General features: G+C 52.6%; 4 protein-coding genes across 4 annotated transcripts; all 4 read left to right on the top strand.

Annotated features, from left to right (window-relative positions):
• Window positions 1-857: 857 nt before the first annotated feature.
• On the top strand, window positions 858-2,523 carry CkaCkLH20_11365 (glycerol kinase; the record flags this gene model as incomplete). The annotated part of the gene is made up of 3 exons (XM_038894079.1): window positions 858-997; window positions 1,064-2,222; window positions 2,284-2,523. 3 exons carry the CDS (start codon window positions 858-860, stop codon window positions 2,521-2,523), a joined length of 1,539 nt encoding a protein of 512 aa, XP_038740657.1.
• Window positions 2,524-4,349: 1,826 nt separating this feature from the next.
• CkaCkLH20_11364 (uncharacterized protein) lies at window positions 4,350-6,731 on the top strand (the record flags this gene model as incomplete). Its single annotated transcript, XM_038894078.1, has 3 exons — window positions 4,350-4,474; window positions 4,528-6,399; window positions 6,461-6,731. The coding sequence occupies 3 exons, from the start codon at window positions 4,350-4,352 to the stop codon at window positions 6,729-6,731; spliced, it is 2,268 nt and encodes a 755-aa protein (XP_038740656.1).
• Window positions 6,732-7,135: 404 nt separating this feature from the next.
• CkaCkLH20_11363 (actin-binding protein) lies at window positions 7,136-8,335 on the top strand (the record flags this gene model as incomplete). Its single annotated transcript, XM_038894077.1, has 1 exon — window positions 7,136-8,335. The coding sequence occupies one exon, from the start codon at window positions 7,136-7,138 to the stop codon at window positions 8,333-8,335; it is 1,200 nt and encodes a 399-aa protein (XP_038740655.1).
• A 5,493-nt stretch (window positions 8,336-13,828) lies between these two features.
• CkaCkLH20_11362 (uncharacterized protein) lies at window positions 13,829-14,662 on the top strand (the record flags this gene model as incomplete). Its single annotated transcript, XM_038894076.1, has 1 exon — window positions 13,829-14,662. One exon carries the CDS (start codon window positions 13,829-13,831, stop codon window positions 14,660-14,662), a length of 834 nt encoding a protein of 277 aa, XP_038740654.1.
• Window positions 14,663-26,247: the final 11,585 nt, after the last annotated feature.

The following is a 26,247-nucleotide window of genomic DNA, read 5'->3' as shown; positions in this document are numbered from 1 at the left end:
TATCCGTAGCATCCCGTCAGCTCGCTCGTCTCGACTCTCTTCTCTCTAGTGAAAGAAACCCCGCTCTTCGGGCGACCGGTGCTTCGAGATAACGGCCGGCATTAGGCCGGACCCACCGGCCGATGGAGCTCGCCGACGCAGACCGAAACTCGTCCTGTTGCACTGCGACTGTGAATGACATCAGTCCCATCGCAGGGTGATCCGGACCCCGTCTTCCTCCACATTTTCTCGCTGTCCACGGCCGACGTTGCCTGTCTGCCTCGAACCATCGGCCGACGTTTCGCGGCGGCTCGGTGCGTCCACCCCGAACCCATGGCATTCCGGATTCTTCGCGTCGAAGGATTCGATTGCCTGCTGCTGAAGAAGCACCCCGTTGTGACCCGTTCGCATCCCCCAGTGGAGAAGATGATCCTGCATTCCGGGGCCCCCCGTTGACAGAGCTGCGGTTCTCCCAGTCCGGCCTGTTGGTGCTCATCTCGTGACATCTCCACACGATCTGGGGATGGGGTAGAGATGGGAATGAGGGGTAGCTTTCGAGAAAGCTGTCTTGTTTCTGTTCCCCATGGAGGGAGCTAACCCGACGCCGCGTCTAGCTGTTGGAGCTGAGTTTCCCACATGCGCGCGCACATGGGACCGCCGAGGGGGCCACTACAAATATTTTGTCAGCCCGTGAAACTCAATCCTCTTTCCGGTGCCTGATCTTCTCTTTTTACTCCTCACCTCGTTCCGCAAGATACCCATTTGTCCCGTCTCCTTCTTCACCTCCTGCTCGTTGCGCCCGTCGTCGTCGCCGTCGCAGTTGTCTTTGGATGCTCTCGTCTCTTCTCCCCGGCCGATTCAAACAATCCTCCGACAACATGTCTTCCAACGCGAACATCTCTTTCGTTGGTGCCATTGACCAGGGCACCACGAGCACGCGTTTCCTCATCTTCAACCCCCAAGGTGAGGTCATTGCGACGCACCAGCTTGAATTCAAGCAGATCTACCCCAACCCTGGGTGAGTTGCGCCCTCAATTGGCTTCGTTGTCGTTGCAGCGCGGGGAAACTAACTCGGCTGCGACAGCTGGCACGAGCATGACCCCGAGGAGCTTGTCTCTTCGGTCGAGAAGTGCATTGACGGCGCCGTCCAGGCCTTTGAGACCCAGGGCCACTCCCGCGACCAGATCAAGGCCGTCGGTATCACCAACCAGAGAGAGACCACTGTTCTTTGGGACAAGACCACCGGCAAGGCTCTGTACAATGCCATCGTTTGGACCGACACCCGTACCAAGGACCTCGTCCGTAAGCTGAAGAACCGCCTCGGCGCTAGCGAGCTCACCCAGCGATGCGGTCTGCCTCTTTCCACATACCCTTCCGTCGGCAAGCTGCTTTGGTTGATTGAGAACGTTCCCGAGGTCAAGGATGCTTACGAGCGCGGTGTCCTGGCTTTCGGTACCGTCGACACCTGGTTGGTCTACAAGCTGAACGGCGGCCCGTCGCGCGATGTCTACGTCTCCGATCCCTCCAACGCCGCCCGTACCATGTTCATGAACATCCACACTCTTCAATACGACGAGGACCTCATCGACTGGTTCAGAATTGACCCCAAGAAGGTCAAGCTCGCCAAGATTGTGCGCTCGTCCGATCCCGAGGCTTACGGCACCCTGGCCAACACCGCTTTGAGCGGTACTAAGATCACTGGCTGCTTGGGTGACCAGTCCGCAGCTCTTGTCGGCCAGAAGGGTTTCACTGCAGGTCTGGCCAAGAACACCTACGGTACCGGTTGCTTCTTGTTGTACAACATCGGTCCTAAGCCGGTCATCTCCTCCCACGGTCTCTTGACCACCGTCGCCTTCGACTTCGGTCCCGGCAAGACCATGTATGCTCTCGAGGGAAGCATTGCTGTTGCCGGATCAAGTGTCAAGTTCCTCGTGGACAACTTCGGTTTCATGGAGTCGTCCTCCAAGCTCAGCGCTCTCGCCGAGACGGTCGAGGACAACGGCGGTTGCACCTTCGTCACCGCTTTCAGCGGACTGTTTGCGCCCTACTGGATTGACGATGCCCGCGGCACCATCTTCGGTATCACTGCCTACACGCAGCGTGGCCACATCGCCCGCGCCACCCTCGAGGCTACCTGCTTCCAGACCAAGGCCATTCTGGACTCCATGGAGAAGGACAGTGGCGCTGCCCTCACTGAGCTCGCCGTCGACGGTGGCATGTGCAACTCCGACCTCGTCATGCAGGTAAGAGACCCCGGACCTTTTCCGCGCAACGGGACGGAGAAAAAGACTAACCCCTGTACAGACCCAGTCCGACATCATTGGCATCCCTGTCAACCGACCTGGCATGCGCGAGACCACCGCCCTTGGCGCGGCCATCGCGGCAGGTTTCGCTGTGGGGGTCTGGAAGAGCTTCGACGAGCTCAAGGACGTCAACCTGGAGGGTCGCACTATCTTCAAGCCCCAGATCACGGACGAGGATGCGGCGAAGCGCTTCGGTCGCTGGGAGAAGGCCGTCCAGATGAGCAAGGGCTGGTCAAGCTAAGCGGGTTGTGCGCGTTGAGTCTTCATGTTTTTTCATGTTTTTTTGCCATATACCACTGTGTTGCTTGGGACATCCCATCACGACGGCGGCGCGAACGAGGTTGGGCGTCTATTGGAGTAGGCTCCAAATTGTATCATAGGTACCACGACGGAATGACGCATTTTGCTTCTTTGTCATATCTCTTGTGTTTGTGTGCTTCGGGCTGGGTGATGGACTCTGTGCCCTATCCGTGTTTGACTTGCAATTTTTTGTGATGCCGCCAAGTCGAAAACTTCAAGGAAAACCGCAGTTGTTGATTCACATTGATCCATCTCCACGTGTGTTTCTGGCTGTAAGCCCGGAAGATCGGAAGGCGGGCTGTCCCCGTGGCTACATCGTCCCGGTTGGACTGAGTCAGTGACAGTCCGCGGTCTGGATCGAATTTGTCGTCATTGTTGGCACCGTGGAGGAGTTTCCGCGTTTCTCGGACGAAGCCCGCGGATGACGATCGTACACCACCAGCCATCTTGCGCCCCGCGCGAGAGACATCGTGAAGACCACTGCCGCTCCCCCCACCTTTTGACGGTTATAAGACCCCATGGATGATGCTCGCAGAAACAGCCTTGACAGGGGAAGGTAACGAGCGGGGTGCGATTCGGGGTGGCCGGGGTGCGGCGCTATTTGCCAAATGGGGGACGTCTTGATCGCAAAACTTGGAGACAGATGAGGGGACTAGAGACGCAAAGCGGTTCCTGCGTCTCCTGTAGTAGCCTGTAATAGTTGCCTTTGGACCGGTTGACGATTGTTGTTACAGAAGGGTTCGGAGATGACTCTCGTTATCGTAATCGCCTGCTGAGGGCTCATCATTGGGCGCAACAATGTCCCCTCATCCGTTCCGTCCGTCCCATGCCGCGGGATGTTGTGTGTGACGGTTTTCCGGAAAACCTAGAGGGCACGGGACAGGTTGGTTCATCGGCTTGGCTGGTTGGCGCGCAAAGGCGGCGCGGCGGAGTCTTTATTTCTCGTCTTCCGTGGCCTTCCGTTGATTTTTTCTTGCGACACGCAAGATCCAGCTGATATTGTGGACGGAAGTGGGCCGATAACTGGACCAGATCTTTTTCCTTTGCATCCTTCTTTGCGTGTCGGGTGAGAACACCGAAAAGCCCCGTTGCTCGCTGTTGATCTTTCTGGTCAAACTCAGGCTGTCAGACACACCAGAGATTCAACAGCCTGCTCAGTGCTGACAAAGTCATCTTTCGCGGACTTGGCTTTCCCGACTCTTTCACCCCTAGTCTCCTCAGTCCTTTGCCGCTCGCTGAAGATTCGGGGGTCTCTTCTTCGTTTCCCTGTTCCCCCCCTTTACAGAGCCCTTGCAAGTTGCTGCTGCTGCTGCTGCTGCTGCGTTGCTTGTGTCCAGTGTGCTTGTACTTGCGCTCTGCAGGCTGCAGGTTCGTGCACTCAACTGGAACCAGCTGCCCACGTTGCCCAGAAGTCCCAAGACTTGCCCTCAACTCGGCCAACCACGGCCGCCAACGCCGGATTATCTCCATGCGCCCCAGGTGCTGCGGCGCGCGCATCCCATTCCACGTCTTCCCGTCTCCTCTGCCATCCCGGCCGGCTGAGGCAATTCGTTAGCTCGCACTTTTACTGCTTGCTGCACGCCCGCCCGCCAGTGAAATGACCACTTTCTGACATCGAAATTGGCCCTGCTCCTTCAGGCTCCATCCAAAAGGGTCCTGATAAGAGCAAGACTTCACTTTCTGTCAGAGTAAAAAGGGGAAATGTGGAGTTCCCACGACAATGGGACAAACATGCTAGGAACGAATGCCAATGCACGTCCGCAATCAATGGCCGAGGAGGAAGCGAACTCGGTCTTCAGCCACGACGAAGGCTCGAGTGGTGATGACACGACCAACAACGGCTCGGCCGGACCACCGAGAAAGCGCAAGAGGGAGAAGCACCAGAAGACATCGTATGTTGTTTGCCGCTGATGCTGTGTGTGATACCCGGCTAACCGCGTTCCAGATGCGAGCTGTGCAAGGCGAGGAAGGTGAAATGCGATCGTGCAGAGCCCGCCTGCTCATGGTGTGCTCGACACAACCGCACCTGTGTTTATCTCGAGAGACAGAAACCGGGCAGCCGTATTGGTTTCAGTCTCGAACTTGAGGCCAAGGTCAACAGGCTTGATGCGCTCCTGCAGGCCCTGGGTCGTCGCGTGGAGGATCATATTGCCAGCGACCATGTCGCCAGTACCCAGGCCCTTTCCCCGGCTATCAGCAACCAAGCATCATCTCAAGTCGAAGGATTCCATCATGACGGAAACGGCGTCAACCCTGCAACGGCTATTCCAAGAAGTGCACCGACCTCCAATGGAAGGACACCGGCGTTTTCGAGTCCGTTTTGGCAAGGCGGTGATGCTCAGGAGGCGCTTCAAAATGGCGATCGAACTTCGGTTCAGGCTCTGCTGAACCTCTCTGCTGGCGAGCCCTTCTCGCAGACAGGTGCATCTCCCGGTATTTCTGGACCGCGGAAAGATGCAGCTTCTCTGTCATCTGTATCAGAGTTCCCGCCGCACGACATGCTCTACACGCTTGTCGACCTTTACTTCAAACACTGCAACACCTGGTGCCCGATTCTTGACCGCAAGACCACGTTCGGTGCCTTCTTCGGTTCGACTTCCCTCACCGACGCCGACCGCGTGCTGTTGCACGCCATTGTGGCAACGACACTCAGGTTCCTGAAAGACCCGCGGCTGTCACCCGAGATGCGATCCCACTACCACGCTGTCTCGAAGGGCAGGGTTCAGATATACGCCATGGAGAATGTTAGTATCGCGGCGCTGAGGGCGTTGGTCATCCTGTGTTTGGATGAGCTTGGAACCTCCAACGGACCGCGCGGCTGGAATATGCTTGCGCTTCTCGCACAAAACGTGAGACAGCTTGAGCTGTGTGAGGAAAGCAGTGTTTACCTTACAGCCGAAGCCGAAGAGACACCGCATACTGGTTCGATTCGCAGGGTCGCTACGGGTCGACCCGAATCATGGATTGAAGATGAAGGCAGGCGACGTTTGTGCTGGATGGTATACCTCCTCGATCGATACGCCACGATCGCGACAACCACCTTCGATTTCATGCTCGACGACAAGAAGATGAAGCGAGGTCTTCCGTGTTCGTACGACTTATTTTCCAGAAACGTTCCCGTTGAGACGAGAGCATGGAGCCCCTCCTCCGATCCGACCGCCCCTCCAGCGATCAACAAGCCGGACAATCTCGGCAGTTTCTCATACCACTGCGAGATCCTGCGGATACTCAGCAAAGTCCACGACTTTCTGAAGACGCCCATCGATGTTACATCATCGGCTGAGATGGCCGTTTGGCGCAACACATACAGGTCGTTGGACGGCGCGCTTGACAATTGGCTGCAAAGCCTGCCGAGTGAATACAGCAGGATATCGGCGCTGTGCCACTCAGACCCAGCTAGCCGTGTCGCGAACTGGTTCATGCTGCACAGCGCATATGTCACGTCGGTGGTGCGTCTGCATTCCTCGGCTGCGTACCCCACCGTGAGATCTCACATCTTCGTCCCATCACATTATGCAATGCAGCGGTGTCTGTCGGCGGTGCAAAGCCTTGGTGACATTGCCCAGGATGTTTTTGAGGCCAATGGCCTTGACCTGCTGGGCCCTCCCTTCGCGTTCTCATTATGGGTGGCTGCGAGGTTGTTGCTTGTCCATGCAGCGACAGTAGGCTGCCCCGTTGACCCCAAGATTGATTTCTTCATCGAAACCCTCAGACATGTCGGCCAGTATTGGGAAGTGGCGAACAATTATGCCAAAATCCTCGCTCGGGTAGTCCAGCGTGGACGTCAAGGCGACATGAACTTTACTGCCATGAGAAAGTTAGTACTTCGTATATGCTGCCCCCGCGCTCCCGGACTCTGCTGACAACATCGTCTCCAGGAGTGCTCATGACCTAGTGACCCTAACATCTTCCACACGGCGATCTGGCTTGGAGCCAACGTCGACACAAGTAACATCGTTAAGCGAGCTCGACAACATCGACGTATTTGACTTCTTCAGTTATCCGAAGACATCGGACCCACAAGCGAGAGCCGGCAATGGCATCTTACAAGCCCAGGTGATGAGCGGCTTGGGCGGCGACTCCATGAGAAGCACCGGTGTGCCGGACCCGGAATCGGACTGGCTTGGATTCAATACCCCTTTCAGTTGAAGCGGCATCATTGGTTTTGTGACAATGAGGTATCGTGGGCAAGTTATGGACCCCGGTGATTGACGGGGCTGGCGCTGGTGGACTTGGAAGAGGCGTTTCTGAGGCGCTGTAACCTTGATTATTGATGGATCTGCTGTGGCTTCGAGATACAGCCGCAAGGGAGGTCAGGGCCGTGGCCCAATTGAATTCGCAGATCCCCGCACAGCTGACGAGAGACACTCCACCGTGACTGGCTGAGCCACCCCTGATCGCCTGTGTTCGCCATGACGTTGAAACGTTGCTCTTCGAACTCGCTCATCTTGTGAACGCTTCTTGTCTCTTGCGACCTGCAACAACTGTTGACACCAACAATCAACTTGATTGAAGACGATTATCCTCCCAGCAATCTTTCGAAGAGGCAGAAAATGGCGCCAAACCAGGGTCTTGTGCATCTCAAGGAGTATGACATCAAGGACAGTAATGTCGAACTCATTGGCACGGACATCGACCATCGCGTGAAGTATAACTCCGCCTCAACCGAGCCAGCATGGAACGACGGAAAGGTCGGCCAGACAGCAGGCCTTCACATCTGGCGCATCGAGGACTTTGAGGTCGTGCCCTGGCCGAAGGAGAAGTATGGCCAATTCATGGATGGCGACAGCTACATCGTCCTCCATTCATACAAGGTCGGCTCCAAGGACGATGCTGAGAAGCTCGGTCACGAGATCTTCTTCTGGCTCGGGGCCCACACCTCGCAGGATGAGGCCGGCACTGCAGCGTACAAGACAGTAGAGCTCGATGAGTTCCTGCACGGAGCTGCGACACAGCATCGTGAGGTGCAGGAGGCGCCCTCTGATGAGTTCTTGGAGCTCTTCCCCCGTATCCAGATCCGCTCCGGGGGCGTCAGATCGGGCTTTCGTCATGTCGAGGAGGAAGAGCCCAAGGAACAGATCCTCACGCTGCTGCGCATCTTCAAGAACCCGTCGGTCGGCGCCAGTGGCGTTGTGGTGCACGAGGTCGAGCCAACCTGGAAGAGCCTGGACGACGGGGATGTGTATGTGCTGGACACAGGCGACAAGATCTGGCAATGGCAGGGCAAGAGCTGCAGCCCGATGGAAAAGGCCAAGGCTGCACAGGTTGTCAACGATATGACTCTCGCGAAGCACATCGATGTCGAGGTCTTGACTCAAGAGGAGTCGAGGTCGCGCGTGATCGTGGGGCTCCTCGGCGGCGACGACGACACGCCCCAGAGCGGCTTCAAGTGCCCCAGGCCTGTGAGGTCAGCTTCCAAGGCCCACGCTGGCGAGCGGCCCCAGAAGCTCTTCAGGCTCAGCGATGCCTCTGGCGATCTCAGGTTCGACCTCGTCAAGGACGGAAGCAAGGCATCCATGTCGGATTTCGATGGACAGGACGTCTTTCTCTTGGACGACGCGGGCCGCGCCGTGTGGGTGTGGGAAGGACAAGGTGCCAGCAGGGGTGAGAAGGCCAACTGGCTCAGGGTCGCGCAGGCGTACGTCCGCCAATTGCAGGGAGGAGACGAGGCAAGCGAAGCGTATCTCACGCCTGTGGCCAAGGTAGTCGAGGGCAACGAGAGCCGGGCGTTCTTGAAGGCCGTGCAGGCTTAAGAGGAGTAGATGGGAGGATAGAACTCCTTGGTTTGCCGTTTGCTTAGTCGAGAATTAAAATTTTGACGTGATCTTACAAGAGATATGTCAGTCCTCAAACCCAGTGTCGTCGTTGCGAAACTTACTCGCATCGTACTCAGTGTCTCCAGATTGATTCGCGGACAAGGTTCATGTTGATTGTTGATGTTTGAAGTCGAGTTAGGTTGCCTGCTGGGTGTTGATTGAGAAGAAGATGTGAAGGTAGGAACCCGGAAGAAGATTGACGACAATGTCTTTCGGGGAAGGGACCTGCAAATGAAGGCAGGTACCATCTCCTCACGGCTCGCGCCTGCCTTTGATGACGTTCATCTGTTTGTGGCAGGCACCGGATGGTGGGGCCGGCCGAGCTTCCTTCCCGTTCAAGCATGCCGGACCTCGGAGGAAGCTGCCGGCCAAGAGATTAGGCAGGTCCCGAGCAGGTCCTGTCATTATTTACAGGGTTCATCGGGGACATCAACGCGTCAAAACATATACTTCACTTAAGAAACTAGGCCTATGCTTAATTGAGGGGTTATATCATGTGTCTGTAAGGAGCTAGTCCGAGGCTATCTTTAAAGACCATCTAGTCGTTCAGCATGCTGTCGAGGGTGAAACAACAACGCCGGGCTTCAATTCCATCCACCATATAACTATTCAGTTTCAAAACCAGTAACAGTGCCACCTGAGTAAACGCCAATTCCTTGAAACGCCATCCCAATCCCCGATGTACCAGCCCAAAGTCAGATTTGGATACAGCTGGTCAACATAAGTTGACGTTGCGGATGTCTTCATGAGCATCATGAGCATCGTTGAACTCGATCAGCCCCATTCATACCTGCCCGGCATATGGATACTCGTACAGAAAGCTAAGAACGGCGTCCATCAAATTGGCCCATGATCCTCGCCAACTCAGTCTGTGTTTTCCCACGGTGTTGTGCCTCGCTTGTTCTTGGGTCGGTGCCTTGATACGCAACTCGGTATACGCTGCCATCGTGGGAGACAGGTTGGCTTTGGAACATCGAGAGCCGCCGTTGGGCTAGTGCGTGTTGGGAATCCGTCGTGGTGTAGGTGTGAGGCAGTCTCGACGAGGTGTTACTGGGCAGTCTCGGTTAGTATAAAGGTCTCTTATTCCACCACTCGAAAGCTTCAAGAGACGTTAGACATACCCGTAGTAAGATGACTGCGCTGACTGTCCGGCCATCGTTGGGGTTCAGCCTGACGAAGATTTACAGACAAGATCTCTCTCAAGAGCAAATGAAGCACAGAATCGTCGTTTGAGACTCAATTAGCGATACGAGTATCTTTCACTGGGAATCGCTTTACTGCATGGACGCCATATTTTCCAGGGCCCAAAATTGGTTCTGTTTAAATAGTTTCAGATTACAAATGCGAACCATGATCCCCAAGCACTCAGATCTATGTAGAAACAGTGTAGTCCAGCTCTCACATCTCCAGAGCGTGAAGAATTGCCTGAGCTTGGCATAGCGACGGGTAAGTCCCAATCCCTCGAGGTCCGCTGTGTTCCGCCCGGGTCCGATTCAGGGTGCGCTCCATCGTTCTAGCAACCCGAGTCCTGATGGCGGCTCGTCATGCGGCGAGGGTCTGCCGTCGCCGGGCCGCAGACAGGCAGAGCGGTAATGAACAACCGATCGAGGTTACACCTGTATAAGCATGTCAGAAATGTCCGCATCAAGTCTCAAGAGCAGTGTGGTGGGCAGCTACCATGATCCAACCCCTAGCCTATCGAAGTCGATCGACGGTCAAGACCAGCCATGCAGCTACGGGAGGTATGAACCAAGCCGTCAAACCAGGTTTGGGTGGTTTGGAAGAGCATGGAACCGTCATGTTTGAACTGCCATTGGCCAAACAACATCTGAGATCTGGCGAAGGACTCTTCGCGCGAACGCTGATATGGTCGTGTCGCGAAAACTTCGCAACAACGCCCTCAGAACGACAGCTGTCACATCCATGTTGAATATGAACAGTAGGCCAAAGGTACATTTGAAACCAAATGAACCGAGTGGTCAAAACCATTGGGCTCAAAACATCCAGCATTCATGAGAAAATGGGCGGTGCCTACGCCGTACATCCGACACGTCGGGCCGTTGCCTTCGTGTACTGGAGACAGCTTCAGAGTATTAAGGTCTCCGTGTCCCGAAATGCTCATATTTCGCGTGAAAGCCTCATCTCAATGTTGGATGTGCCCAAAATGCGTTTACACAACGAAAATGCCGCTGCCGGGTCTGCGCATCCTGACTTCAGGAACGTCCAGGCAACAGACTCTCAGGATGACGGCGCATATCCGCGCCAGACGCCTGATTGCCTCATTGATTACATTGGTCAAAACTTCGACCGCCGTCACCAATGGCAAAGATCTGAGACAAAAACGTTGATTCCGGCATTTCTCGTCCAACTTTGGTCGAGTCGTGGAGGTCGTAGAGAGCTGGGAAGAGAAAGAAGGAGAGAGGGATTCGCACAACCCAGGCGAGCTTCCCCGCTGTGTTGCAGCGCTTCCGCTGACAGACCTCCACTTCTGTTAGGGCGTTTCTGCCTGCTGTGGTGTAACGCGAAATGATGCCTCGCGCCTCATTTTTTCGCTTCACTTCTTGCCTTGCAGATTGCCTTGGTCGCCTCTCGATGCCTGCTTTCGCCTTTTTTTGTCTTCCCATGAGACTTCCTTGGGTCGCCAGCTTCGCCAGGAGGCTATGACCGCGTCGATCTGTTGGCGTGGTTCGCTCGAAAATCGGGAGAGACCAGGTGTGGCCAAGTGCTCGCGGCTGGGGGACTTCCTTCGTGAGTGTTGGGTCTTTTTTCTCATATCCAACTGTTGATTGCAGTGTTGAATACTGACTTCGAACTCGTACAGCTGACAATATTCGTGATCAGGGACATGAGACTTGATGTGAATGGCCGTCTCGACCGATGAGAAGGAAAAGGTCATTGCGAGAAATAACGAATGTAAGAAAGTTGCTGTGGCCGGCGCTATAGAATGAAAGACCACGAAGACTGATAGAGGGAAGAGAGTTGGAGAGGTGTTTCCACCAGAGGGGGGAAGTATCTAAATACTGCGCCGACCAAACCCGCAGAGCCTCAACTTTGCGGACTTGTATGAGGCGAGCAGAGCCGCAATGCGAACTGGCATTGACTGACCCCTCCATCGCAGAGCCTCATCGTCATGGGCTTCGCTCACGTCCCCCCTCGCTTTTTTAATCTTTCATTCTCCCATTGTGGTCGCGCATCATTGTGAGCCAAGCATGCTACCCACCACTCTGCAAGTTCTACCTCAGCATCACACTTACATGACTCATTAGCCTAGGTAGGCCTCAAGTTAATAGCAAGGCCTATTGGGCCCAAATCTACATCAAGTGTCAAGACCATAGATTGTACTTGGACGTTAAGGACAAATACATATATGCATATGCATCCATTGATGCATGTAAGTTGTCCGCCTGAATGAGTTTCTCCCACTTTTCACTCGTTTGCTAAATTAGACATGGAACACAGCAATCCCTGTTTCCCCTCATCCCAATGGTTCTCGTGCTTGACTTGGACGCTAGATGCTCCCTTCAGGGCCGCTGCTGGCTGAGCCTCCGTTTGACTAGAAAAAATGATCAAGTCAAATGACTAACCGATTGGAAAGAAAAATAAAAAGATACCATGATGAATGTTCAAACAGACTTACTGGCTCTGTTGGTGTAGATCTGGGTGGCAGCGCATCCTCGCGTTTTGGCGGACGGCATGCAGCGACTGTGCTTAGTGACAGGGAACCTTAGGGCTCGAAGAGCTGCTGCACGCGCTGTAACATTCTGTCGCCGACACACAAATCCTCATCTGCTGTGACTGGCATGCATCGTTTTTTTACAGTTCTTCATAAACCTGATCCTCGATCGGCGAGAATCACTCGATCATATTCATCTGACCTTGTCCTGAAAATGATCTGAGATTTCATCGTTTGCTGGGAAATTACCCGTTAACGCACGCATTCAGGTGCCACTGATCCGAGGGAGCCACATCAACTGCACAACAGCAACTGCATATTGCTACTAAATAAAGGTCGCATCTTACATCAGCTTTCAATCGTCAAGTATGGTTGTATTTCAGAACGAAGTGATTCTATTGAATTATCTCTGAGATAAATCCAATCCACTCCACTGAAGCATCTCCTGGCAGTCCTTCATACATCCACAAGTGCTCAGATGGATAACAGCAGTACACAGCGTCAGGGGCTTCCAGACCTGATGAGATAAATTAACTTCACACTCCGCAAGAAGACAATACATTTCTTAGAAAAGCGATTGAAAAACAAAGACACTGATGTTACTCAGGTCGACTCATATCACGGCCAGTGGCACTCGGCAATCGCGCATTACGCCTGATAGCGATAGCTGAAGGCGACCACCCTTCCAATTTCTGAGTTCGAGCACTCACCCAACATGGCGCCTCGCAGGGCCGACATACGCGGTCAGAATCAAGAACGAATGACAATCAATTGATCACCTAGATGTGTTGCCGATTCTTAGCCACGTTTCGATAATCATATTGGATCCCCTATTGTTCTCCCTTCTTGTTGGATGGCGGTGAGTTGCTTATTAACGGTGCCTGGCCGTGGCTCTCAACTCGCCCCCCAGCTCTCTCCGTTCCACGTCTTTATCACATACTTTCTCAGACATTATTCGAACGAATGCAAACTTGCCAAGCTTTGGATCTTTCGCCGTCATAATGGACGACAGGGACGAGTAAATAATGAATCCGATCAAGTCTTGAATGAAACCAGACATAATCGACACCCACCGCCAACACGGCAAGGACATGGTCATCCTCAACCCTTCTGCCGGTAAGGTCTGAAATGGGTTAATTACACGCGGCTTCCTGTCGGGAATGACATGGTCGTCGGCGACGTCAGCTGAACGCATGAGAAGCGTCTCAATATTCCATCAACAATACAGAGTATGTGTTTACCTTTTCCATCAGTGAGTTACTTTACAAGTTCCGTATTAGCTGTTTCCCAGCCAGTCATTGTGCTAATCTCGTCCCTCGCGCCACAACAAAATCCAAAGCTTTTGGACTTTTCCGTCAATCAGCTGGTGATATGCTGTTCGAGAGACGCCGCGATGAATATCACAGAAACAATTATTGGTTTTCCATTCATCTGGTACTTTCATAAGCAGTGTCATTCGCAGAATAATCAGCGGCGGACTAACGTCGAGTCCTTGGAGTTGGGGTTGGTCACAGTAGACGGCAATAACTGATTTGCCATTTGGACCCTCGGCCCGAGGGCCCAGCAACAAGCAGACATCCAAGCGCCACCATGAAGTCTATAATCTTCGATGATATCTAGTCCTAGGCAATTCTGACACTTATTTGAATAAGCCGGCCATCATTGCGTTTTTAATTGAACCATATTGGAGGCCAACAGTCCTTCACCGTGACACCAAGCAACAACTTCGCGTGCCGCGTCCTACTTCAATCATCACCATGAATGGGGACTTCCAGACAAAGACCCAACCACCGCCGGATCTGAGCTTTCTGCGACTCTCTTACCCGATAGACCATGTTCTCCTAGCTCGAATGGATCGCCCATCGGCCTTAAACGCACTTTCTTCCTCAGCGCTTCGAGAGCTGGACTCCGTTCTAGACTGGTACGATTCCGAACCAGCTTTGCGCGTCTTAGTCGTCACAGGGACGGGCCGCGCCTTCACAGCAGGAGCAGATCTCAAAGAGTGGCGACGCACCCTTGAAGGAGACAGCGGTCAGCAGTTCGGGGCTCGGGAGGGCACTGTTCCGTTCACGCGCCGTAAAGGGAAGAAGCCTATCATTGCAGCAGTCAATGGGCTTGCTTTCGGCGGCGGATGTGAGTTCGCCGTGAATTGCGACCTCGTTGTGGCAGCAGACACGGCGGTCTTTGGCCTTCCTGAAGTCAAACGAGGACTTGCCCCAACCGGAGGCGTGCTCACCCGCATAGTCCACACTGCTGGGATGCAGGTGGCATCCGAGATCGTTTTGACGGGGCGGAAGCTGACTGCCCAGGAGATGCATGCTTGGGGGATAGTGAATCAGGTCGTTGCGGAGGACAAGGTTGTTGACGAAGCATTGCGGTATGCGTCGATGATTTCGGAAAACAGCCCGGACGCAATAATCGCTGCGAGAGCCGGCTTACGTCAAGCTTGGGAGACGGCAGATGTTGAGAAGGCTACAGAAGAGTGGTTCAAGCAGCACTTCAGTTTGCTCGAAAGGGGTGAGAATATACGGGAGGGCTTGGCGGCTTTTGAGCAGAAACGAGCTCCTGCCTGGAAAGAATCCAAGCTGTAGAAGGTCGTGCCGGTCAGAGTAACTTTTGTCCATGCGTGTGCACATGGGCAAAAAGCCAGTGTCACTTCGAATATCGGGCGTCTAAGTTATATGAATTCAAGTGCCCCTTATGCCGCTATCCTGACAGTTATTCGTGTGTATGAAAGACTCAATACTGTTGACTATTTTGCCTCATCAAAAGAAATCTTCGATCATTGATATGGTCTCAGCGTCATGCCAAAAGCTTGGGTTCTGATGATTCGACCATGACGGCAATAGATGACAATGTAGATATTATCCATGTTTGAATCTCGTTGAACACCCCAATTGATCAACGGGAGCAGTGAATAGAATCAGTTATATACAAAACTGGCCGCTGCCATCCAATTGCACTCAAGTCCGGACCTGGAAGCCATCATTCATGCCGAACTTCTCATGATTTTGTCTGCAAGAAGCCCATAGAAGATGATGGCTTTCTCTTGATATGCGGCAGTATCGAGGTATGAGTATCCAGGATCGTGTTGGACATCGAAATCGTCTCGGTGGCCGCGAAGTAGTCTCATGTAGTACCCGGGAGGAAGACCATGAGCTATGAGTAGCCATTGAATCGCTTGTCAAAGTCGGCTATCCTCCCCGCCGCTTCCGACGTATGGTGGGTCTTGCTCTCGCGGACGTCACTCTCCTTACCGGAGATGTGGTACGTGTTTCTGGATGAATCCTTATTATACTCGGAGAACCGTCGCCTGGAGAGAGTGTTCTCGGATTCCGCCGTAGAGCATGTGTGGGAAGCTTTCGCCGTGGCAGTGCTAGACAAATGACATGTTAGCCGCGGCAAAATGTTCCCATACATCTCCCCAGGTAGCGGAAGCATACCCGTTGTAGATGGACCCGCGAGAATCCATATTGAAGGGTGCAAAAACGTAGACCGCAGGGAGGTGTTCAATGAGAGACTTTGCTATCTAGGAACTGTAGGCCACAGATGGGAGCCGGGAACCCGCGAGAAGTTGTGATGCTGGTGATGTTGTAGATGCCACATTTTCGAGGTTCTCATGGAATTCCCATTTGAATTTATAGATGTTTGCCGGGCGAACTACTCTATCTACAAAGTTCCTCCCAAGTAGAGCCACTGCTTATTCCACTCTTGTACGGAAGATGGTTCGCACTGGGGTGACACGACCAGCTGGGAAAGGCTCCACCCGTGTAGTAGATAGAAATGTAAAATGATAGAGCGTCGTAGCGTCCGAGAAGCTATGGTTGAGTGCGCTGCCATGGGTGAAAGTCGTTGGTGAGGGGCTGGCGGAAGAAGGAGGGGATGTTGTCGACAGCGTCGGCATGGCATGGCTACCCGAGGGGCACGTCGATCAGTGTTACACAACAACCGCTTATGAGTTAGTGCACGTATGCGACAACTGAGATGACGACTGACTATCAGAACTCTGCCCTAGACTTGAAAGGGTGCCTTGATATGTCGATGCGCGTACTTCGCTCAACACCAAAAAGAGAGGCTCAACATCCTGTTGGTTTCCGTGGAGATATTTCCAGTGTAAGTTGCCTTTGTTTGCAGACAGGAAAATGTTTGGTGATTGGGTGAACAAGAGACAAAGGACCGGACCACTCCGGGAGAGGCCGTGTCGGAACCTCCGACGCCGACCTCCACATCCGGTGCCGAATCGCCGGGCCGGCGCGAAAACTAGAGAATGACGACCGAAACTTCGACGCCATCCCAACATTCGGCCTTGTGAACCCAACTCGAGTTCCCGAGTGCACCAGTTTGGCAGTTCGTCGGCTCGGACACTCGTCGAGAGACCTTCGCGAAAGGATCGCGAAAACCACCAATCCACGATAACAACATATCCTAATAAGCCGATGGAAGGAGTGATTCGACCATAGAAACACGCCCAAGGAAACGGAGAGAGTCATCCCGGGTTCGGCGCATGCCAAGTTCTTTGAGCGGGCGGAGATTTGCCGAATCTGGCAGACGAGTTAATCCATCAATTCTCATTCGGAGAAACAAGTCCACCAGTCTTCACCAGCCGACATCGCCTGAAGCAGAAACAGGACCGACATACTGTCGGGCGGCAAGGCATGGCTAATGGCGATACTACGCTGCAAGCTGCAAGCTGTTCGGCGGTGAAAGGCAGGATTCGCAAAAGAGGAAGGCAGTCAACGCCATGATGCTGGGATGCGTTGATTGGACCTGGCGTTTTGTCGGTGAAGCAAACTGGCGCAACGCGAACGCAGGCTGACGTGGCATCGTACGTTGTTCTGTTGCCTCGAATTGCCTCGTGAGGGGATCGAATTGCCTAAGTATCGTGGTTCGCAAATGTTCGTAAGGCAGCCGTGAGATGTCTTGACATCTTTTCGCGCCTGTGACTGCCAAATGGTGCCAGGTGTCGCGCTGTGAGCGCCAGACGTGGTGTGTGATGTGGCTTCGCGATGCTGAGAGAAAATGGAATAATAATGGAAGCTGACTGTTATGGCATGGATTGAGAAGAGGAGACCTACCCAAGATGTTGATGGCTATAACTTGTTAGCGATTTCGAGAGGCCTCACTGCGGAAGTATTGATATCGCAATGCGACAATACAGTGTGTCATGCTGCTTTGATTGTGACGCTTGTGGAGGTAAACGTGAGCGAAAGACTGAGTAAGGGGCTGAAAGACAGATGGAAAAGGGGCTCGACTTATATAACGCGTAGCAGTGTTAGACGAAGAGACAACCCGAGCTGAAGTGGAAGAATTTAAGTTCCTGGTTCATCGTTGCTGCGAGGGGACGTATGAATATAAGAAAACCACCCTCCGGTCCATGTCCGTACGTTCCAGATGTGAATGCAAAAGGTACGACGCTGCACCTCTTATTGGGCTAATTTACGAACTTCCACCGAAGACAGCCCACCTGCCGATGCACCCAACCCCAACTGCGGCGACCGCAGCCTATCAATAACGAGGGAAGTGGACAGATTAGGTTGTGGTCGATCAGAAGACTCGGACTTCACATTCGGCACAGGTACCCCGCCAGAGCGGATGGGCACCTAAGGTAGTGTCTGGACCCACTCACAGGCGAACCAACCTGGATGCCTCCTTGTCGGCGTGCAAGACATCGTGATGATGAAGGCATCCCTCACTAGGTAGGTAAGGTAAGTCTTCAACTTTGAGAGGGTGACGCTGTTTCAGAGAGCGCCACTATAACTAGATGACAAGACGTGAACAAGTGATTTCACTTTTTTCTGAATGTCCTATCAAATTATATCCTTCGCGCCAAGTGCCAGCCGCCATCTTCTATGTCAACCGCGATTGTACTTTGAATAGTCGCATCATTCAGGTGTGATAGCATCTCCTCATACCAATTAACGACTCGTTCCACAGGGTGCTCGCCTGGACCTGCTGACCCAATAGATTCGCCGGAAGGTATACCGTACGACAGTATCCAAGTACACCTCGAGAAGCGTGTTGAAGAATAATTTGACGGCACTGGCGGAATTGAGGACGGTTAGTGTTGCTGAGGCAGGATTGGGCTAGGCGCACATCCCTGAAGGCGGGGTCATCGTTGAGCAGTCCTAGTCCTGCTGGGCACCTTGCAAATAGGATGGCGGAGGTAGCGGCTTGCGTCCCATAAGAACGGTTGCAACGTCTTAACGCGCAGTAAAATATCGTAACTAAATCGCAAATGCCTGCCTGGTGGACTTTTAGCTTCCAAACTCAATGTCTTGCGTGTGAGAGTAAGTTGTGAGGATGAGGAGGAAGATGCGATGCAGCGACTGAGTAAGACGCTCGAAGTCGCAAGTGATCACACATTTTCGGCAGGCCGCAGTCTGAACAATGATATTTGAGATTGAGCTGCGATTCCTATGTAGGGACAATTGAGCATTCCGGACAGGCCCTCATCTGGATTTGCGAATGGATGGGCTTTGCAGCTCGAAACTCGGTGGGCTAGCGCGGGTTAACCGATCGGTTCTATCCGCCAAGGAGCGGAAGCCTGATGTATTGCTCTGATTCAAATCTTTATCTACTTCCTAGTCATCATTGAGATGATATACACAGCATGGGATCGATTTCCTGACTCTGTCTCTAAGAAATGGCCGCCAACTAAGATAGATTCAGTCGCGGCCAAGAAGCGGATGATGTACCCGATCGCAAACAGCGCCGTGATGCCCCGCAATTATCATGCTTGATGCCAAAATATCCAGTGAAACCCGGCGGCCTCTTACACAGTGTAGTTTCGGTAATCGGAGGTAGTGGATGCTCTGCGGACACGGGCCCGATGTAGGCCGATCGTCTCCACTACCTTACGCCGTATCGTCCGGACGCACCGTTTTAGGGGAATGTTAGCACTCCGAACATCGACAAACGGAATACTGCGAAGAGCAAAATATGCCGGCTCACTTACTCGCGTACCTGTGCAGGGCTCGAGAGCTGCGCGCCTGCGCGCCGAGTTGATCGTAACAACGGAAGGGTAGCTTGGGGACGAGGGAATCATGCCTGTTATTCCCAGGTGCAGGCAGTGTGCGAAGAGGAAGAATGTGTCTGCATGAGAACAAGGTCTACGTATAATGATGCATCCTGCGAATACCAATGTCGTAGTCACTCGTGCACATCGCACCTAGTACCAAAGGTCATCAAAATCTCGAATTCAACCAAGGACACGATTGAGTATTATTTGAACTCGTTATTGTGAAGGCTAAAACAGATGTGCGAATGTCGAGCGGCCGTACCAACATGCCAGTAGCAAGAAACGAACCCGGGAAAGAGAGTCTCGAGGCTAAGCCTCAGGATCAAAGACTCGCACTTGATTTAGTAGGTATAATATATTTGTGCTTTTGCTTAATTTCCCCAGGCCCATAGAGCTTCTATTATTTCGTCTGCTATTAAATGTGTCTCCTTACTAGAAAGGAGCAATCATTGTGAGTTGACTCCAGGTCAGGTTCAATTGAAATGGATGAGGACTTTGGCAGTGGTGGGCGGTGGTAAAGAGCCACTGACTGAACCGAGCAACACGCTGTTCTCAGTGCCCATCCTTGCAAGGATGAGCACTAATAACGAAACATCGAAGGCGTCGCTCGCGACAGCGTGGCCGCCAGGAACCATGAGTGTAGAAGATCCGTCTGATAGAATTATTTCGGATTGAAACCACAAAAGTTTGCCCGAGGAATATTGCACGAAATCGACCGAGTTTATGACCGTTGGTGTTGCTGAGGCAGGATGTCTGAAATGGGGGGCTGCACCTGCTCGAGGAGACAGCGGGGAGTTCGATTTCAGACGGGAAGTTCTGGGCACCGCAACTCTGGTTGGACTAGGACTGGATGTGGGAATGCGGATCGATAACACATCAGCAGTGAGGTGAGTTCTGTCACGGCACTGCCCAATAATGCGATGCATCTTGCGGCAAGGCAACCTGTTCCGTGTTCCAGTATGTGCACGCGGAATTGCAAAAAATGCTGGCAACGGCAGCGGCAGCGCCATGTGTCCCGTACGAGCACTTGAAACGTCGAGAAGCAGTAAAACGTCGAATCAAATCGCGAACGCCCGGGAAACCTTTGCCTTCTAAACTTCATGTGTATTTCTAGAGTGAGGATGGGTGTTGAACCCTTAGAGATGCGATGCAGCGACCGTGCAAGATGGTCAATTGTGTGATGCGATCTCAGCCATGATGTTGGTGTCGAGTTGCGGAAATCGGCAGGTGTATTCGACTCTACCTCTGAGCAACGGCCACCAACCGGAGCCGAGGGCCGTAAGCTGGGGTAAAAGAGTGGATACTCGGCCGCAGACGGCACCGTCATATCCACAATATCGGACCCGATCACCAGCTACCTTCCTTCACAGTGTTCGCTTCGGCTACCCCCAGATTGGGCGTTCATAATCAGGCTCAAGTCGCCATTGATATTTCGTTCAACCTGGCGTCGGCTGATGTGTGCCACTTCCAGCAAAGCTTACGACAACATCTGCCACACGCTTTCATGTCCGATGTAGCTTGCTACTCTTCGGTTCCGATCCACTCTGGCGATGCTGAATGATGCATCCTGCGAACTACAACGACGCATTCATCCTAGTATTCCCTGGTATGTTGCACCAAGTGCCTCTATCGAAACTTATAGCCGATGCACTCGAGAACACATGAATGAGCGTACTCTGGATTCATTGTCAGCAGCAAAGAATCCCGGTCATTTTCGACTTATGCATGTATGGGGTGACTAAGGGTATATTGCATAACCGAAGTAGGTAAGCAGATACTCAGCGAGCTGACCAAGTATAAACACCCGACCAATCCTCCTCGCCTATCCGTGCGTCTCTCCCTGTTCCTTAATAACCGTCGAGGTCAACGCCAAACGCCCTTATGTGCCCTTGTCAAATATTTCCATCACCTAGCAGAACGCTGCCACCAGTTTACCTCTAGTTCGCAGCATCAGAAAACGCCATCTCTAGCGAATAGACCGCCCGCATGAGGCATGCATCACCAGTCGTTGGTATCGTTCCCCATCCGCTCAACAACGCGACTATGATTGGCCTTTGAATTGCTTATCGAAGTCAGCCAAAGTCTCTGCCATCTCTTCCTGGTGGCGGACCTTGCTAGCTGTGGAATTGGCGTCGGTGTGGTGAACGTGATACATGCTGCTGTGACTGGAAGAATTCTTGTAGTCTGAGAGGCGTTGCTTGAAGAGAGTCTCCTTTGATTCCGCGGTAGAGTACTTGTGCGAGAATTTGCCTGAAGCGCTCCTAACGGCATGCTGATTAGTTGACCGCAATCGACTTTGCTCGTCAAAATGGTGTTTCCAGGGGCAGGAATTACCCGCTGTACATTGATTTCCTGGAACTCATCTTGCACAGAAAGCAGATTGTGATGGCTGTTTGATAATAGTTATGATGGAACGGCTATTACGTCTAAGGCTCAAAAGATTCGCCTATTGAAGTTCAATTGAGTGCGCAAATCGCAAGATTGCGGGCCAAGCTGGTGATGTTGATGCCTTTGCGATTGGATTGAGTCGGCGTGATTTCCATTGAATCCCCAGATCAATTTATAGAACCCCATACATGTATCCTTTGGCGAACCATGACATCCGCATTGTCCCTTCAGAAGACGGAAATCCTCACAACCATGCTTGCCGCTAGCGCCAGAAGCAGGGCGTTGCGTCCGGGGTGGCTTTGGTGATGGAAGCCCCCGCATCTTTTGCGTGGCCGAAAAGTCGAAAAATGCGTATCGGTATGGCGTCGGTAGGCAGATTATGGTATTCCCGAGGTGTGTGTGGATGCTGTTGGGCCAAGGAGGCTCGGAGCTTCGAACCGACCTACCCTAATCGTCAGCGAGCCTACCACATCGGTAATACGGCCTCCACAAATGCACCAGATCTACTGAATTAGTGAAGTATGCAACTACTGAGTGTCGGTCCAGCTATCAAGGGAAAGCAATCCGGCTGCAAACGCAAGTGAGCAATTGATGGTATTTAAATCGATAAGGTAGTTGGAGCGGTGCTCCGTCCTGATGTCCCTTGACGGTGGGTGACATGCGGAACATGGACTGACAACATCTTCAAGTCGCGGAGTACAGTAACATGACATGGACCAGTGGATGATAAGATGAAGATGCAGGACAGATGCAAGTGAAGAGATAGGTATGAGATAAAGATTCGGGCTCTCCGTGTCTCGGTGGGGAAGGCCCGCTCCGATCATTCTCTCAAGTCCGGTGCCGAGAATATCCTACTTCGGACATCGGCAAGCCGGAGCGGCAGAAAAGAAAATAGATTCGGACTGAATTTCTTCAGTTCCAACTCAGGTCATCAACATCACTTGATGTCGAAAGCTTCTGATGCGCCGGCTCTAGGGCATCGCGAATCGTTGACGATTCTGCGGCAAGCCCATGGCGAAGCAGCTTCGTGGTAAGAGCATATCGTAATGCCCCATACGTGGTTGCGCATTGCAGATGTCGGGGCCGGTAGGCATATGTCGAGGCGGAAGACAACGACGGAGTTCAGGTCGCCAGGCTGCCGTGGCCTGGTTTTCCGGGAGGGTCGCCGGCGGTGCCGATTCGAGGATCTCTCATTTCGGTCTGGCTTCAACGTGACAAGTGAAGCAAAGATTTGCAGTACCCCGATGAAGTGGAAAAACGTCGCGAGGCGTAGCATACGATGACGATGCACCGGTGACCACCAACCGTGCAGCTTTCGGTGACGAAAGCGGGCGATGTTGCAGAGTTGCAGTTGACGTGGCCCAATTGAAGACCTGATGACGACGTCCTGACACGAGTCGACGTGTCTGCCTGGAGGTAGAGTGAGGCCTCCGAAATGCCTGAGCATGGGTCGAGAATGCCTCGTGAGGGGGTTTGACGCCTCGATTTTGCCTTAGTCTAGGCATCGTTGGGTCGCATCCCACGGAGGCGTCGCGGTTGCCTAATGGTCGATGTTCCCGGATCAGTTGTATGAACAGTTGCTGCCAGGTGTGACCGCTTGGCAAGTTGTCGGTTGTCGGCTTCGAAGTCGGATGTCGGTAGTCCGCTTGCATCGTGAAAAGTAAGTTTCTCTGAATTGAAGCCATCAAGATCTTCTGCTTCTCAAGGTAGAGGTTCGAATTGGCGTTCCTGGAGGTAGGTGTATGTTGCGAGCAGTGAGAGAGGACTCCATACCGAATATTGCGTTCATTCCTCTTTGTGTACTATCGCATGAGAGATGGAAGTTTCTCTGCAATACACCCACAGATTTTGGTTGAAAAAATTGGGAAAAGAAGGTGGGCGAGGAATGGGCCTGGTGTTATATCCCAAGGGATGGCTTGCGAAGGGCAACGTACCGGCGAATGGCTGGTCATAATTGCGCAGGTGCGCAAGTGCGCTGATGCGCTGATGCGACAGCTGAGTCGAAAGGGCTGGCCGAGGGACACGTTAAACAATCATGAATGATGATGAATGAGGGGTCGTAAGAGCCAGCCCAGCTGAATTTGTCTGGGAAGTCGAGCTGTTTATACCTATCCGCGCAAATGCGCCATTGCGCCAGATTCCATTTGCGCCGTTGCGCGCCTGAAATGACATTGGATTTCGGCACAGCTGCGCTATGTAGTGCAGGGTGCGCTCGACGCTAATGCGCCCGGACCCACTCACACCGCACACTCATCCATCCCCCCATTTGACGACGACCGACCCCAAAATGCGTCAGTCGCGAGATGTTTTGAAGCGATACGAAATTTCTCGCCAGAAATGCTACATCGAGAAAGGGAAATGGAAGGAAAGGGCCTCTTATGCCTGAGTTATGCTTCTCAACTTCCATTCTATGCCCACGATTTCAAACACTCGGAAAGGCTGGTGACTATGCAGTGTTTGTGACGACAGTCGATCGCCAGCCAGCACAGCCCCTGGCAACACTACAGTGTTGGGTATCGTACAGAGTATCGCTCGTCTCATTGGCACTACCTAGGTAGCCGACCTACCGAGCCAGCGCACTGCCTTTCGCACGGCATAACGGATTTCTCGTATTATTGATTACTCACTCTTCTTCTTTTTGTCAGCCATAGCCCAGACTGAATCACCGTGATTGTGCGCGTTTTATGTGTTGATTATGAACACTCTCGATGAGACCCTCCGTGCATTACATGATCTCAATCGCATGGGCTCCTCGGTGCAACAGAAGTTGGCCAGGTCACGAAACCCAGGTTGCATGCTTCGGATCTTCCAAGTGTAAAATATATCCGTAGCCGGCAACCCTGCACTGCCAGGTGCATCTTGGCGCTGCTACAAGTTGACGATATTCCCGGTTGGATTTGTTGCTCTCTGTGCTGTGCGCGACATGACATCTTTCTCGTCATGCCAGAGTGTGAAGTAATTTGGCTCCTCGTGCATCGCCTTAGCCAATTGGCGACCCAGTTCGATTACTAGACTTCTTGTTCTCCAAAACGAGAGACCGAGAGAAGTAATCTGTAAGATTTCAACAAGAGAAGAACTTGCCCGTGCGAACGAATCAATGGGTAATACAACGAGAAGAAGTCGGGCGGGCACTTGCGCGCACCTGTGCGCCCAGCCAACTAAAGTTTCATGAAGCCTCACAGTTATGATTCTATTTGATATAGTTATTTGAGATCTGGTACTAGCTAGAGTGCCCTTATATTGTGGCTTATTTGTGGGTATTGCCCGCTGTAGACTCATACGGCGAAAACTCAAATCAAGCAGTGCGCCTAGCCAACAAATCCGCCCGAATCCACAAATAGCAGAGTGCACTGTCCAGAATAGTTTAGAGATGCGGCGGTTGATATTACTGGCGGTAGCCATTACGGAATCTCAATAGGGACACAAACTACACGGACGATATGTTTAATGAATACTACGGTGTGCGATGCGATGCGATGCGATTGCGCGAGAGTGATCGCGCATTTGCGCATTCAGTTGTATGCGCAACTGTGCTGTGAGATGGTTAGCCAAGGCACTGAATGGCCCCTATATTGCCAACCTGAGCTGTCCGCTGACAGTGAAACATTTCTCATCGGAGATTCAAGAAGATGTCATGTTTGACTGATTCCTTGGTAGGAAATCATGGCAACCTCGATGATAACTGCAGTTTGAGGGCATAATCGGAGTCCTATAGATCAAGGGGCGATTCACCACACCCTGATGTACACCCTGCAATGTCTCTATTTCTCACTGAAAGGGCTTCTCATTTCGCATGACAACTAAGTGTATTGTAGATGAAACAGATGTGTAATCTGTAAGAGACGCATTCAGTTCTGTTTCAGAGGGCTTAACATCATTAGTTGACACGCCGGCAGCGGCATTGAAATAAGGAATTCAAAGTCCAGACAAGGTTGAGGTGAGATGACAGAGAGCTAATTGCGCAAGATCCCACCGGCCAAGTACGCTATCACGATATGGCATTAGTTTCCGTTGAACCGTAATGTATTGTCATCACTCCGAAATCGAATGTACTCTACTAAACGAGACGCCGCCATGCATCACATCTGCCCCCGAATCCCGGAAACCGGCGATGGCGGTGCCCCACTAAACACGGCACAATTGCGGAGATCCGACCGGTCCGGTAGTGTGACGGCCGCCCCACACAAGCCGCACCGGCCGTGAAGCACAGCACGTGCTGACCATCGGGACGAGTCCACACACAAGAACATTCATTGGTCAGCCACGGACGCATCCTGAAAGGCCTCGGTACGCAATCCGCCGCAATCACGACCAGCTCCACCTCCTGTCGGAACATCAAGGCTGACCTACCATACATGGAGCTACAACCAAGAACGTAAAGCTCCAGGCTAAAGTCTGACCCCAGCCCCGAGGCCAGCAGCCGGAGAAACCTTGGACGGACTTGCGAATCGTCACATCTTGGATCCATGAAGAAAACAATGTACTGTTTGATGTTTATCTCCTTTTGCTTATGATACGTAATCACCAAATTCACCCAGTCCCCTCCCCTTTTCCAGGGTACTTATAGCCATTAACCAACGCCGAACTCCTCATCACGTCATCAAAGTAAAGATCATCATTGCAGCCGAGAGACTGTCAATCTCGGACTAGCCGCTTCAGCCTCGACAATGATCGGACAGGATACTACAATCACTGTCCACCAGAACGGTCATTGCCGATTACCGAATTGCGTGAAGATTGTTGACTGGAAGCAGAACCAATTGATCATGA

The sequence above is a fragment of the Colletotrichum karsti genome (assembly GCF_011947395.1).
Source record: "Colletotrichum karsti strain CkLH20 chromosome Unknown Scaffold47, whole genome shotgun sequence".
Classification (NCBI taxonomy): Eukaryota; Fungi; Ascomycota; class Sordariomycetes; order Glomerellales; family Glomerellaceae; genus Colletotrichum; species Colletotrichum karsti.
This window is presented reverse-complemented; position numbering and strand designations above follow the sequence as displayed.